The 16,111-nt window shown below is 45.6% G+C and overlaps 1 protein-coding gene across 1 annotated transcript in view; it reads right to left on the reverse strand.

Annotated features, from left to right (window-relative positions):
- Positions 1-8,001: 8,001 nt before the first annotated feature.
- ZC4H2 (zinc finger C4H2-type containing) overlaps positions 8,002-16,111 on the reverse strand; it is a 97,510-nt gene continuing 89,400 nt past the window's right edge. Inside the window, exon 5 of the mRNA XM_085608286.1 lies at positions 8,002-12,354. Coding sequence (XP_085464412.1) covers positions 12,241-12,354 — 114 coding nt within the window. The 3' untranslated portion in view covers positions 8,002-12,240. The remainder of the gene's footprint in view (positions 12,355-16,111) is intronic.

A 16,111-nucleotide genomic window follows, 5' to 3' on the forward strand; every position in this document is an offset into this window, starting at 1 on the left:
TTGTAAGTATTGTATGATTAAATGTTAAATTGTTTGTTAATAAATACGGCCGGGGGGGGTTATCTATGACCCCCCCTTTTCCAACTAAGTTTTTGTCCTTGATATTATGTGGGTCTTGACAAAAGGAAGAGAGGGTATAGGTAGTGCCAGGCCATATGCCCTGACTGCTTGGTCGGCCCTGGGCCGACCAAAGCAGTCATGCACACTTTACATTTTCTCTATGTAGGCTGCATGCAGTCTACATAGAGAAAATGGCCTCCCAACATGTGCCTGGCTGGGCGCTGTCAGGGACTCCGAACCAATCACAACGCTACAATTGCAGCATTGTGATTGGCTACAGGAGGGGAGGGAGCATGCCTGTTCCTGTTCAGGACCAGTCCAGGAGCAGCGGCGGCGCGGGACCAGGATCAGCCTGATCAGGTACGTTTTATTTACATTTTACACCCCCCCCCGTGGTAACACCCGCACGATAACCCCCGCGCAACTCCCCCCCTCGCGAGATCTGCGAGCCGCGACTGTTGGCAGACCGATCTACACACAGGGCCTCCCTCATTCCTGTTAGCAGTGTGACAGCCTCGGGTGTTGTCCTTAAAAATTAAAGCGCAAAGAGGCTAGGTAACAAGTCGAAGCACCTTAGCTGAATCACCTACAATTCTTTACCTCATACCTCAATTACCGCTACGCCAAGTATGGTGGCAGTAAAATATCACAATTTATTGGGCGGCAAAAAGAAAAACCTCCATTGACTCCGCGTTGGATGCGTCACTTAGGACCAGCGGCTTCTCTCTCAGAAATACTTTTCTAGGACATAGAAAGTAGTTCCAGTACTTTGCTAACACTGATTTAAGCCACTCTCTTAAAGGGAAATGTACATTGGTTCCCAAGGGAGAGACAGCTAGCGCACTCTAGATTAAACGAGCGCGCCATGCCTCAGTTTACTCTGGTTCACTGATGAAACTACTCATGAGTAGAGTTCTCGTAACAGGTGGTGCTCGCAGACAGGTTAATTCTGAGACTGGTGGTGTGTTGTGAAACTCTGGTGCCATCACAGGCAGAGCTGACGAGAGCCGCCCTGGGAGAAACGTGTTCTGGTACGAATCACTTTCCGCCAGCTTTACATGTGAAATAGGAACACAAGGAAATCTTTTTACAGTCTGAGTTCTCAGACAGCAGCGTACAGGGCTACACCAGATGGGTACGGGCTCGAAGACTAAATTGACATCTGATTGCATTTCTATGTTCCTCGTGGATCCACTCCATGATGATTGTACCGACGAGCGTTGACTAGGGATCTTTTGAAAAATATGACTAATGCAGCTACGGCATCGGATTCCCACAATGATTTTAATCTACTCTAGTAGCGTAATGATCGCTATTCTCAGGAAGGGGCAGGTTTGCACGTACCTTGACTCCCAGCCGAATGGGGACCGGGACGCCAGTGGCAGGAACTGTGACAGCTGGGTGTAGCAGTGCGAGAGGCCAGGACGAAGGCCCAAAGATAAAGCCTCGATACTAGACAAACTACATGCATTCCCGTTTTTAGGCACCACATTTTTATTTTTGCATTTTAGTAATAAGCATTTTTGTAATACCAATATTTGCAAAATGTCTGTTTGCAAAGTACTTTGTGTAAATACTCCAAACCAGCTGTTCTTAGTACTTTAAATGGGCAGGTACTCCAATGCTTCTGGTAGGAAAGATCCAGCGCTTCTCAGTGACAAACACAAGTTCAATGGAATAGCGAGTACCCAAACTTTTTTATTTTCCTTTAAAGCTCTGGCTATTCTGATTTTCACTTTCTAATTGAAATGTACTTGAGCAGTATCGCCATCATTATACTTTGAATGTCTGTGTTAGAAATTGGATTTTTGGCAGGCTAGGGCATGTGCCAAAGCCAGGCAGAAACCACCACTCTAGTCAGGATAAGAGAGTTACACTCCTAAAATAACCCCTGCTCACCCACTTGGTAGCTTGGCACGAGTAGTCAAGCTTATCTTAGAGGCAGTGTGTAAAGCATTTGCACCTAACCATCAGTAATACAGTGTAAGTACTACAAAAGGACACCACACCAGTTTAGAAAAATATCCAATATTTGTATATACTTTAGACAAAACCAAATACGATAAAAAAATCCACAATACAGTACTTAAAAATCTTCGGTTATCAAAATATGCTTGAAAAACAGTTCATTGATGTCAATAGCTCCGTCCGGGGCTATCACGGCATCGTGAGCAAACAGATCCAAACAGTTCTGGCTGACCGCGGTGTTGCGGGCCAGCTGCGGTGTCGGGAAGACCCGCAAACAGTAACTTTTAGAAATGCAGGGCGTCGGCGACCTCTCGTTGAGCTTTCGAAAGCACGGCGTCCCCAGGCGTCAGTTCCAGAGGTCGGTGCAGAAGTTGTCGGGGCACTCGAAGTCGCACACGTTGCAGATTGATCTCCTCGCTGTTGGGAGTCAGGAGCGCTGGCGTCGGAAGGCGTCTGGTTTTGCGGTGCGAAGGACAGCGGTGCGGCGTGCGGTGCCCTCAGGTCATGGTGCAAGCAGCGGCTTGGTGGCGGCATCTGATGGCGTAGTCAGGGAGACCAGGGTCGCTGTGGGAGGTGAATGCGGTGCTTGTCGCGGTGGTGGCAGGTCGCGGTGCAAGCAGCGTCGTCGTCGTTGCTGAAGCGCTGTTGTCGGCTGACGAACTGGAGTCGATGGAGCCGGCGTCAGTAGGCCAAGGCTGCGTTGCGGGATGAGGGCGGTGCGTTGTGTAACTTTACGAGCGGTGCCCTCGAACCACGGTGCAAGCAGCGGCATAGATTTCGGCATGGAGCATCGTCGTCGGGGTTAACAAGGTATCGTCGTGAAGCGAAGCGGTGCGGAGTGCGGCTCGGTGGCGGCATCAGCAGGTGTTGTCGGTGAGACCAGGGTTGCGGCGTTGTGGCGGTGTCCTCTGCGGTGCCTTCAGGACACAGAGTCGGCAGCGGCGTCATAGACGTCGTCGGGTTGCTTTTCTTCTGTTGCAGCACAAAACACACAGTCCCCAGTGCTGAGGGCAGAAGAGCTTGGAGTCTTTGCTGTTCCTGAGACTTCTTGAACAGGGGGCAAGCTCTACCTCAAGTCCTTGGAGAAACTCACAAAGTAGATTGCAGAAAGTTGAGTCCAGTCCTTTCACTCCCCAAGACAGAAGCAGCCACTGCAGGTCAACACAGCAAAGCACACAGCAAAGTGGTAGTTCCTCCTCACAGCTTCTCCAGCTCTTCTTCTTGGCAGGCTTTTTGGTCCAAAAGAGTTCTAAAGTTCAGGGGTCTGGGCCCTAATATTTATATCCCAAAATCCTTTGATCTCTTAGGCAGAGAATGTCTGTGCCCAGCTAGAACCAGTTCTGCCTTCTCTGGTGTGACTTCCTGGCAGGAGGTGGAGACGGCATGGTCAGAGGCAGACCAGGCCCTTTGAGGTGCAGGGAAATCTCCTCCCCCTTCCCCAATTGCAGCCCAGGTCTATTCAGCCGTTTCCTGACCCGCCTAGACTATCTGGAGCCACTCCTGCTTCCCAGCCTTCTGTCAACCAAAACCCAGACAGGCAATCCACATTCCAGCAGAGGTACACAGGATGACTGAGTAAGAAAATACCTACTTTCTAAAAGTGTTATTTTCAAACACAGAATGTAAAAATCACCTTCACTAAAAGATGCATTTTTAGATTCTGAGTTCAGGCATACTAAACTTTATTTTCCTACCTAATTCCCCTGGCCAGTTATGTTTATAAGATGTTATAGTTCCAGTCGAGGGGTGCAATTAGTCGCCCACTTGATACAAAGGGGGATAGAGGGAAAGGAGCGGAGAAGACAGATCACAGAAAGCAGAGAGGGAGATGGAAGTAATCCTAGGTTTGTTAGGACCCACTTGTGAGAGGGAAGAACAAATTGTCTCTTGATGCCCTCACACACCCCGAAGGATGTCATTCTTCATCATCGGGCGTTTTGCTCCTCTTCGGGCGCTGCAATGCCCTACGGGTCCCCCGAAGGGTCGCTTTGGCAGAGATCTTTTTAGACAAAACGTTGTCTGGTGCATGCGCGTGTGTGGAGTGGGTCCTCTTGGAGGGTGATGTGGTGCGTGCAACGTGAGTTTAAAACTGTCTAAGGGTTACCAGAAATATAATTTTTAATGAGGGGGTACCCTTATGAGAGTAAAAGCCCATAGGTTAAGGGTTACCTCAAACGGCTTAATGAGCCCCAGGTAACTACAATGTGGAAGAAGTAGACATGTTTCGTGCCTGTATGTTCTCAAAGATCCGTGGCGCTTCTTCAGGACCGAAAAAGCAGGGTGAAGTGTTGTGCACGTGAAGAGTGACAGAGTTGAAAGGGTTACTACCCTCAGGAGCTGTCAGGGCAGGCCAGGGAACAGTGTACCCTACAGTCTAGCTGCAAAAAACGAATTAGTTATGGCTGCTTCTGGACGTCATCTATAAATATCAGGAGAGTTGCTCCATAGGCTAGTAGAGTATGACAGGAGTATGGATGGTGCAGGTGCGTTTGAGCCAGCATCCGAACAAAACTCCCGGTAAGGTGCGGGCGTCCTACTCTACTAACCTATGGAGCCCACGGAAAGAAACACCTTGCTACAGTACAACAGCGCACATCCCAGGGCGCTTAGGTATGGCCTATCCAATGGCCAATTTCTCCGGATTAGGCGTAACTGTAAACTTAAGGAAGACTTCTTCCGAGAGGCTGAAGTGCTCAGCAAAAAATTCACAGATAGAGGCTACCCCAGACGGTTAGGGAAACACGCTAAAGGTCTTGGTATGCCCACCAGGAGTACCTCCTCCAACCCAGAGAGAAAACACATTTATCCAGAATTGCGTGTCACCACATTTAATTCTGTAAGTAACAAACTAACGAAAATGGTGAAAAAGCACTTGCCAGTCCTCGATCCCCTAGAGTTTACAACAGGAACACCGCTTTTCTCATTCAAGCATGGCCGCAACATCAAGGACCACCTAGTGACGGCACACACACCTACTACAAAGGAACTATCCACACATTTTTTAACTTGCCACCGATTGTGGGTAACTACAAATGTAATCACTGCATGGCTTGCGACTCTACCACTAACACCAACATATTTGAGTATGACAACTGCAAACATGTATTGAAAGCATTTAGTAATTGTGACTTTCAGAATGTTATCTATTTTATTGAATGTCCATGTAAACTGCGGTATATTGGCCAAATAACTCAGAAGATAAAGGCCCGGATTTCCCAACACAAAACCAGGATCAGATGCAAAATCCTGACTGCACCCATGGTGGAACATTACCTACAAAAAGGGCACTCTGAGAACGACATCGAATGGCAGCCTACATACCAACATGCGAGGAGGCAACCGACAAACCATCCTCAACCGTTTGGAATGCAAATGGATTTTTAATTGCAGGTCTATTGAAAATGGACAGAACTCGGTTGACGAATGGAATACCTGTTTCTAATATGTTGCTCTTACCATGATGCATACTACTAAACTGCCTCTTCACCTCGCACGGGCCCCGTGGCATGGGTCAATGCGTCCAGATATAGTTCGCACTTAAGATGCATACGAAGCCCTTCAGCCCCAACTAATACATTTGTAATTATTGTGTATGTATTACAGTACTACTTGTTTCATACATAAGTAATTTTATGTTGAATGATTGCCGCCGGTTCTCCCCAGCAATTCTATTCCAATCCCAAGCATGCCTGATCGAAACAAGTAATTCTATGTATTACAATCGTTAAAAAATCTAGTCAATATCCCAACAATGGGCACTCACGTAAGGGCCAATGTGCTCCCTTCCATATAGTAGTAGGACTACTTAGAGTCTCACGTGTACACGCCCCCTGGTTTAGCCACTTTTACACCGCAGGGTACTTTAGAACGCACGTAATTGTGCATACACGCCGGGCCCTGTCACCCGCTTTTTGCATGAAAATGCGCACGCATGCTTAATTTTCTTGGACATTAATCGTCGCTAAGCAAGATCGTAACCCCTCCCATTCCAACCCCCATTTTGCATGAGCACACGCGCTAAATTTTAACTCTAATTTCCATGGGTTTACGCCGTCATCAAGGTAGATCGTAACTCCTCCCATTCCATCCACGTCATCACTGGAGGCAGACGATATAAACCCGCCTCCGAAAACACATCCGTGTCGCCCAGGGTGGATTTACTCCCACGCGCTGGCCAGGAAGGTGTTTCGTTCCCAGATGGATGGCTGAATTAGTAAGTGACTAGCTTTCCACAACCTTACTCTTGGTATGCGAACCCTCCCATAGGTAACTGATGGTACCACTTTTACTTTTAGATTGCAGCTCCACTTAACGAATCGCTATATACGTGAGTAAATTCTCTCCTATCCCCGCGCTGACTGTGTACTCACGCACCCGCTCCTTAATTAACCCTCCTCCCTTTCTATCTTTGTAAATTCCCCATTAGGCTGTGCATTGACTCCTGCTCCTGAATATCCCTTACTCCACCATGCTTAAGACTCAACACAGTTCTCCAGATTGCCACTTGCCCGAAGAAAAGATAGGGGGTAGTCCGCACACCTTTTGTAAGTCTTTCTACATCTAACAGACTACTATTAGAGGGGTGTTTATATGGAAAGCACTCTATTCTGGTCTAACCTCTTTCTCTACACTCTTTCTGCCTATTCAGTAGGACGGAGAACTGTCAGCTCCTTTTTCCAGTTCCACTCTGTATTGGAGGTATATACAAATCTCTTATGCAGTTCAAAAGAGGTTCCCCCTTTTGCAGCTTTGGAATTTTTCTAGACTGTCCTGCTACCATGAAGGTTGAAGCGGCTGGGTCTGACTGGCCTATCAGTCTTTCAGAAGCCCTGTTGGTGCGGGTAAGTACAATGCTGCCAGGGGCCAGTATGCCATCTCCCTTGTCATCCCTCATGCACCGCTGCCCCTGCCACAGCAACCCACATGCAAGGTAGCGCAGCGCATGACATAACCGCCAAACCGGTAGCGGGTAACTTTCCTTGTGGCGGTGAGTTATTCGACTCAGGTAATACATAGCAGCCCAGATAAATTTGCTACATTAATGGCTCCTAAATACCTCAAAGCCCTAACGACTGAACATGGCACAACCAAGCTCTGGTGCCAACAGGTCAGAATTGGTATGGGCAGATCCAGCCAGGCGGACCACAGTGAAGGAGAAAAGCTCCGGAGCTAGGATCCATTGCGGTTCTCTACGACCCAAGTCAGAGCCGGGCATTCTTTTTTGGTGTCCCGTGGTGGAGGTCATGGAGTAGTAGCTTTCAGCAGATTAGAGGTCGACCATGCACAATGAAGGGTGGAAAGTATCACTCCCAAGTGTTCCAATCAGGTGGCCCAGGGTGGGCTAAATACAATGTCATCTTGATATGTTGATGAAAATAAACTATATGATGAGACAATTTGATATGTCACTCTCTGGAAGGTGAAGAGTACCACATGTGGTCCGAAGAAGACTTAAAAGTGATAAAGACCTCCAGGGATTAAAATCATGTTTTATGTCGGTATTTTGGTTTAAGGGGTGCATGCGAGGGACCTCTTCATTAATTGATTATACTGATCAACATGGCTTTACTTTGTTTTTCAATGTGATCGTTGACTCTCGCCATTGGAAGAGGTGTGGCGCCGCGGCCAGGGCGACTGACTCCGGAATCTGGGGATCATGGTTCGATCCCCGGCACCGGCGGCAGATTAGCCCAGCACCATGTTACTCTGGGCAATAGCTTGCTTAATCTTCCCGACGGCCCCCAGCGCCTAGAGACCCTTACGGGTGATTGTCGCGCTTTACAAATGTGGATAGGCATCAAAAGAAAATGCCTTGTTGCCCTGCCCAAAGTTGGCTTGATGGATTTCGTTTGGGCTAGTGCGTGATGGGAGAGGATCATTCACTGCTGGAGGGTTCAATGAGATCTATGAGAAGCATCATGACACGCACACATTCAGACAAGGAAGGTAAGAACGGTGCCAGTAAAAAGTAGATAAAGTTAACATGAAATAAACTTTATTAAAAGGACTGTACATACAGAACATTTTTAAAACACTGTTCTCTGCATGGAGCAGAGGGGCGCACAATTTTCAAACCACAGAAACAGTACAAATCAGATCAAGTACAGGAAACCAAGCACTTTAAAAACACCACCACAATCAGTGCAATACTATTTTGCCTTGGTTTTCTTCTCCTTGATGAGATAAGTCTAATCTTGCCACAATTTCTACCTATACATGAACATATGAATCAAAGAAAATTAGGCACAACACAACTTAAACATCAAAATTAAAGTTTTTGGTAATGCCATTACACACTGGTCTTCTTTAATTTGCATTCAGTGCGTCTGCACGGAGACTGCAGTGAACTTTATCATATGGCCTGCGATAACTGAGGCAAGGAAGAACAGTTCTGGAACTACTCGTACAGTTAATTTCAAGAATCGAGTAGATTTACATCTTGATGGGATCCACAAAAACCCCAAAGTATACATACGTAAATCTATGAAAATCATACATTTATGTTCATGTGACTAAGCACACACTGGTTGGTTTTCCAACAGCAAAAGAAATCCAGCCGATTACTATTAATCATAGTATTAATGTTTTCTTCTATTTCTTCCCGAGGAGAAACAAATTACATGCACCGTCTGCAAATAATATGAGGGGATTTGGACATTTGCCATATCATATGTATGCGCTTGCTACAACCTTTTTTTGGAGTAGTTTTAGGTGGGTAAATAGTTTGTTAAAATCCACTAAAATTCTTGGTGAACACCCAGACATGTAAAATTTTGTAGGTGTTTACAAGATTTCTAATCTTCCTCCGGAGACACTTTATTTCCACATCACTCCCAAACAAACACTGGAAAAACGGATATACTGGCAGAATTTCCCCTGCTGTTAAGTGCAAATTTTCTTGTGCATGATTCACTTTATCTCAATTCTGTGAATCACAATGCAGTATTTACAAAGAAAATGTAATGTTCCTCATCAAAAAACCTCACAAATGACACAAAACACTTGGTAAACTGGAAACACAAGAAGAAGCAGAGATACTGGCCATCAACGCCGGTTGAATGTATGACAGAATCCCGCATGCTTTTAGCACGCACGCCTTCACAAAGCCGGCATTACAATGAACGCGTCATTACAATGCGTTCCTTTAGCACGCAAGTTGTTACTATGATTTGCCTTAGGGGGGCGCTGGACTTTGGAATAGTATCATTTACTACTCCAGCTCCAGTATGCGCAACAGTAGAGAAGGTGTTGGACCTAAAATCAAACACCACTCTACCAATTCGCCACCCCAAAGCAAGTTGTAATGACTTGCGTTGTAAATAAATTCATGGTAACGAAGCGTTAGTTCTATTGCTGGCGCTGTAAAGGCACAGCGTGATTTCGGCTTCAATTTATTGGAAGTTTCTCATGACAGGCGCCTTCAGGTAACATTATCCTATAGAGTCTTAAACTGGGGAAACAGAAAGACACCAAACCTGAACTTCTGCGTAAAATCTCCTAAGATTGCTCTGTGCAAACGTGAATACCGACAGCTTTTGTCGGGGACCAGCGTCACAGCTGTGGACTGACAAGGTTGTGTAGTGTAGATCCTCTCCACTAAGGTCTTTTATCTCTGTGCATTACTGTAGATGTTTCCTTGAAGGTTCCCATGGTATAATGAAACACAGCCTCGCTTTGCTCTGAGCTCAGTTATATTGTGTTGATGTGTCGACTGCATGATACACATAGGAAAGCCATAACACACTACAAAGGTGAAGCCAATGTGCCGACACGAGTGCTCCTTTCATTGAATGGAAGACAGCATAAACCTCATTTGGTTTGAAATTACAAAATGTATGTATGGCTTACCTGCAGAGTCGTGTCACTTTCTTTTACACATATCTTTTCATCACTTACATTTTCCAATGCACTTAGTAAAGGTCATGAATTTGCTTATCTCTCTACTCCTTTTATGCATATTGTGGACCACCAACAAAACTGGTCTTTAACATTAAAAATACCCTACTTCTCTGGTCATCCATCTTTCACGTATTTTCCGTCAAAAGACCCAAAATGAGAAAAGTATAATTTCGCTTTAGGTTTTCCCCTAAATGCAAATGAAATGCATGCCTCTGCATGGGTGCCAAGACCTACCAACAGTGCAGCCTACTGCTAAAGATCAAGCAGGACAGCCAGCGAGACACTGTGCTTCCACCTAGGCATCTCTACACGCTCCATGTTAGCCTGCGGTACCGCGCACGGTAGCATTGGGCTCACTATGTGTCGTTCAAGCAAGTAACTACATTAAGACCCAAGCAAAGGGGTCACAAAGAGTGGGTCTCCTCTCTCCTGAATCCCTCCTCTTATTGCTGCTGAGAACAAGGTAACTGTGGAATCCAAAAGCTCCTTCTCTTTGGTCTCCGAGTGCTGCAGAGGTCTGCTGCGACTGGTCTAACTCTGAAAAACCTCAGCTCATGAGACCTGAAAAGCATTTGAAAGGAGGAAAAAATGATCAAATGCTTGGGGAGTCTAAAAAAACAAGGACTGTTGCAGCTCTCCATATGCCAGTCCCACCCCAAACTTCAAGTAGAATGCACATCCACGTTAAATTGTAGTGCAACACAAAAAACAAAAGCAAACATTTAGCCAACATTAGGAACAGAGATGGACAGGGGCCAGACAACAATGCATTTTTTTTACATTTGACCAACTATAGTATTACTGCCGGTCTAACAGCGTCAGAGTCAGCCCGCCACATACAGACTTTGTACTGTACATGCACTTCTATTTTTAACTGTCAAATCAAACCTGTGCCTGTGGACTGAGCCATTTGGCACTGCTGGACAATGCCATGTGTGACCTACAGCCACTTAGACCCTCAATGCACACTGCGGCTTAATTCTGATGAGAACGGCAATAGGAGTCGATGGCCAATCAGAAATAAGAGATCCGCAGGAACATTGCAGATCTCTCTACTTTCACACAGAGATTTTAGCTGTTAGGGTGGAATTAAGCCTGGAATTAGCAATGCCCTCAGTAATTTTTCATTTCTTAGAGGACCCTCAGGTTCCAACTTGTAATAGACTGTATTTTTCCCAGCCCCGGAGTTATTGGTACACTGGAATCCATACCTCCTGGGGTTGGAAAACGCAATCCATTTAAAAGGCCACTTATGATGAGGGCCTATGTGGGAACATTCTGCACCGCAGTCACCTAAAGGAAACGTGTTTTTCTGGAGTAAACTATGCGATTATGGCTAACCAAATCAGCATTTTACTTGGGTAGCTCTTACAGAATGGAATTAGCACAAACAAAAGCACACACTGAATTGAATTCACTTTTTGACAAAGCACACATCATTATTAGGAATATGTGATAAGTGTATGGCTAGTGCAGCACAATGTAATTCATAATTATAAATGGACATGTCCATGTCATAGCCCTGGTCTCACTCCTTTTTCCACGGTTTGTAGCTTGTATAATGATTTACAAAATGTCAGCATAGTTGGAAATGTGTGCACTTTGCACCACTCATGATGCATAAACTCAATGATTTTGGCACACGGCGTTTAGACCTATTCAAATTACTTTTTTTAAATGGGTAAAAGCCTCCATCTTTCCCCCAGTTCACCACCAACGAACACCCAGCACATGTACACTTCCCGACCAAAATGTTACCTGTGCATTTAATGCTAATGGTCCCCTACCCTGACACATTTAAATAGGTTTTCCCTTTGACAGTAAATATTTTCATTACATCTGATACTAAAGTGGGGAAAAGGTTACAACGTCCTAAACAAAAACACTGTAAAAGGTACTAAAACATGGTTTAATCATATCCAAGAGCAAGAAAAAAAAAAAAAGAAGGAAACTAATTCTGTCACCCACAATCAGATTACAGATTAAGAGCGCCCGCTCCACGGGGTGAGGGTGAGCAAGGCTCCCTTAAATACTGGAACGTAGGCAGCTCAAGAGAGCTAAAGCCTTTAGGATTTATGAAAAGACTTCATAGTGGTTCCATCATTTGTCTCCCTACAGTCAGAAATATTTATTATGACAACATCAATAAAATAGTACCATAAACACTTCAGATATGAACAGACATTGTGCTTACATCACTTTAAATATAAAAACAGCGAGTACGCCGAGTTGCCACACCCGTTAACTCGAGCCACATGTACAGTTCTACTAAAAAGGGGTTTTTTGTTTCGCAGCATGGTCGTCGTCTTTGGCCTATTCGTCCTGCTTCCGCTTGGGCTTTTTCGGGTTCCGCGACCGACTTTTTGCTTTGCAGAGTGGGCAGATGGGCGCATTTCTGTGAATTTGCTGGTGACAAGACAAGCATGCCTAGAACATCAGAAAACAAAATGAATTAGTGACGCTGTAAGGCATTCGTGATCACAATACAACATTAATAATAATTAAACCTAATGTCATGGGGGGGGGGTGGTGGTTTGCTCTCCTATGCAATCTGTTGCAAAATGGAGGCTTCAGCAGCTCAGGTGTGCTGCACATGCGCTACTGCTCATGGCTGAACTTGCTACTTGAGCAGAATGCCTCACCTGACCAGGAAATAAGAATTGTGTGAAACTCCAGTATAATATGCAATATTTACATTGTTTCTAAGGATATCTGCATAAGTATTAGATTTCCTTTAGAAAACATTGCAGGCTCACAGGCCCTCTGTATGGTACATTTACTGACCGCCATGTGAACAAGATTTATTTTAAAAAAAAAATCCTTTTAACTAACTCTTCAGCCAGGTTTTTAATTGAGCTCCGAGGTTTCAGCTAAAGCAAATATTTTTTCAACCCGGTAAAAGGTATCCCATGGCAATCAATAGGGCGAATGACCCACGCACCCTACAACAACAAACGCGGATGAACGGAGTGCCCCGTTAGTATAGTCATCTGTAGAAGGCACGGAGCCCATGACAACGAAGTGATGTCACAACATTATGATCTACCGAAGCAATTCTTTCCAATTGAGCAACATGCTTGCAATACAGTAACAAAACATACATTATATGTGCATAAGACTCCTGTACAAATGTAAATATTTTATATACGACATCCAAAAAAAAAGGCAAATTCAGGAGCTACAGCAAAAGAACACTTGAAATGAAACGCAGAAATAAAACACTCGGAGACATCTCGGACTTCACGATTATTGGTGGCAGGTTCCTAGCGTGCACGGTTGGCCATGATGGTTGCACCATCTGAGCGAGGATGCAACGGATGAAGCCACGTGGACCCTGCAAGGGCTGCTCTAATCATGTGTCCGTGGTCTAATGACCAGAGCTACACGCCTCTGACTGCCTGTTTCAAAGTATATCTGAACACTAGGTGCCTTCTTCGATAAGAGAAACCAAGCCGTAATAAAACACTTCATTACAAACATGTTCTCAATTTACCACATCCCTGTGGGATGAACTGAAAATCAACTTCATGTCAGAAGTGTGTGACCTCGAGGGTGAGAGAGGCAGAGGTTTGGATCCGCCTCAAGCCTCTGCACATGCCTCCAGATTAAGAACTAAACAAAAGGCTCTTCAGCAGGTATGCCCTCAAGCAAGGTAGCATCGTATCTTCAATGTTTGGCAAAACTCAAACGTTGTGCGTGCTCTGGATGCGTAATACGCAGTCAATGGCTGATCTCAATCACAATATCTTCCAAAACACCCACCCACGCTCATCCAAACATTGCAAAACCTGCCAACCAACAGCCCCCGCTCAGCGAAAACAAGCGTTCATCACTCCACCCACATGGCCACATCTTTGCCCACTTGAATTTCAGCTCACATCATCACAAGAGAGTCACCATCTGCACACATCAATTCTCAAGCAATAGCGAACTCTGGCAAGGACACAACCTGGACCGAGGGGGGGACGGCCACTGATACAACATCACCCAAGGTTGAGAAGATCGCATGAGGAGCAAGGAGGAGAACTATGAGAGCAGGAATGAGTACCGCAGGGACACCATCTGGCGGAAAATGAGGGAACACTGGGTCAAGGGACTGGAAAGGCTATCCAGAGTAAAAGCAAACTACAACCTCTGGCTATAAGAACACTGGAACAGGGAATGTGCCTAGTAGAACGCGCAGCGGTAGGATGGTGAATCCAGTAACATAACATAACACAAGATAACATAACATGTGTATTTGTAAAGCGCACGTTCACCCAGAAGGCTATATTGGCAGTGAATAACCGCCGGGATTTGAACCTGTGACCATGAGGTAGAACACAGGCCTCTGCCGTGGAGCATTGGTCCACCGGAGACCAGTAAAAGCCACAAGAATGGAAAACCCATCAGACCCAAGTGATGGACAATCACCCGCTCTGTGTAGCAAGAGCCCAAATACCACAATAGGACCATCCTAACAGGCACGCACAGAGTGGACACAAACTCAGAGGTCCACTAAGTCATATGGTGGTCTTTTAGATGCTAATGCATGGTAGAGAAACCCACGTCACATATTCCGCATTTACTTGGGCTTCAGGTGCACATATCAAGACAGGTCTTGCACACCCCCTCTGCGCACCACTGTAGGTAAAATTGCCTCCCTCCCTCCATCCTGTCCCTTCTCTCTGTTGGGATAAGAATCGAGTTGCAGACCCAATTCTACACAAAAAGTGGCAAGATGTCAGACAACTGGCACCCGCTGCCATAAGCAAATACTGTTTATCATAACATTACATATGACCTCATCGGGTAGGAGGCAACCTGTGTTACCCACGACCTTCCAGAAGTCAGAGGGAGACAGTTTGCACTTTGCACTCAATAAAAAGTCGGGCATTGCTTTACAGAACACAAGCTTGGCTACAAAACCATTCCGGTGCTCGAGATTTCCGAGTAGTGCTACTCTGCCGTCCAACCTCACCTAAAATCCTTCTGCTGCCTTCCAGAAGTTTAGGACCTCTCAATCCGACCCCACCTGGCATAGTGGGTTCTCTGTGATGCACACAGGCATCCTGCACGTCACTGTCACCACAGACGGCTCCGAGGGCACAAGTGAAGGGGACACCCCTAGGAACAGTGAGACTAGGCAGGAAGAAGGCGCGTGCCCCTGCTGTTAGGAGGGAAAACTATCCTTTTCTCGCACTGGAGATCGATTTTATAGATTTCCAAACTTGCTAAAGCAAAGAAAACAGCACTGGATCTCTCACAGGGTAGTGGTTATACTGCCATCTTGTGGGGAGTTTCATAAATGCATGTACAAACGTTATATTAGCAGGACTGCAGCCTGGCCTATAGTCTAAGTATCTGCGACACTCATCTCTCGGTTCATCCATAATCGGAGCACTGTCTAATTACACAGGGTCATTGCGAACGAAGAGAGGTAAATTAGATGCGACTATAAATCGGAATCGCTTAGTTCTAGTTTCGCAACTCTCAGCTTGTGATGCTAGAAAATGAAGGAGCCTATTAACAAAGGCTTTCTGGAGTAGGTGAAGTGGTTCTCTTTTACATACTGTTACACGCCTGTGTGAATGGGCTCCAGAACAACTCAAATTGGAATAAACTGGGGCTATCAGGGGAACCTTCACATAGACTTAGTACGAATAGAAAGGGATGTGCCCTGTTTTTACTTCACTAATAGGGGGTTGGGCGTTTTGAGGCCAATTCCAAAAGCAGTGTAATGGTTTGTAAGAGTACTCCTGTGGGAATACTCCCTGTATTCATGTAGGTTTTGTGAATCGGCCCCTAAAATGAGACTTGAGGATCACAAAACCGAATGCCAACACGGTCCAGGAAAAGAGGTTTGTTGACCACCTCAGGAAAGTAAACACTTGCTCTGGATATTGCATCAAAGTCAGGGCTTGAAGAAAGCAATTGGCGAAGATCAAACGGCTGCCTTGAGCATTGTACTGAACTGGAGCAGGGGTATGCGAGCAAAATGAATCTGTTTTAGCTTGGCAGAGTGCACAGACCAGGTTGATTAATGCTGGAGACAGCATTCAGGCATCTTCATGCCAAACTGGTAATGGAAAGACACCTTTTGCAAATGCATCGATGCCCCTCGACTCTGTCCAAAAGTGAAGTAGGAAACGCCTTGGGATTACATTTGCCGGTGCAACCCTGAACCACAAAACTCTCGGGAGTC

The sequence above is a fragment of the Triturus cristatus genome, chromosome 5_2 (assembly GCF_964204655.1).
Source record: "Triturus cristatus chromosome 5_2, aTriCri1.1, whole genome shotgun sequence".
NCBI classification, from domain to species: Eukaryota; Metazoa; Chordata; class Amphibia; order Caudata; family Salamandridae; genus Triturus; species Triturus cristatus.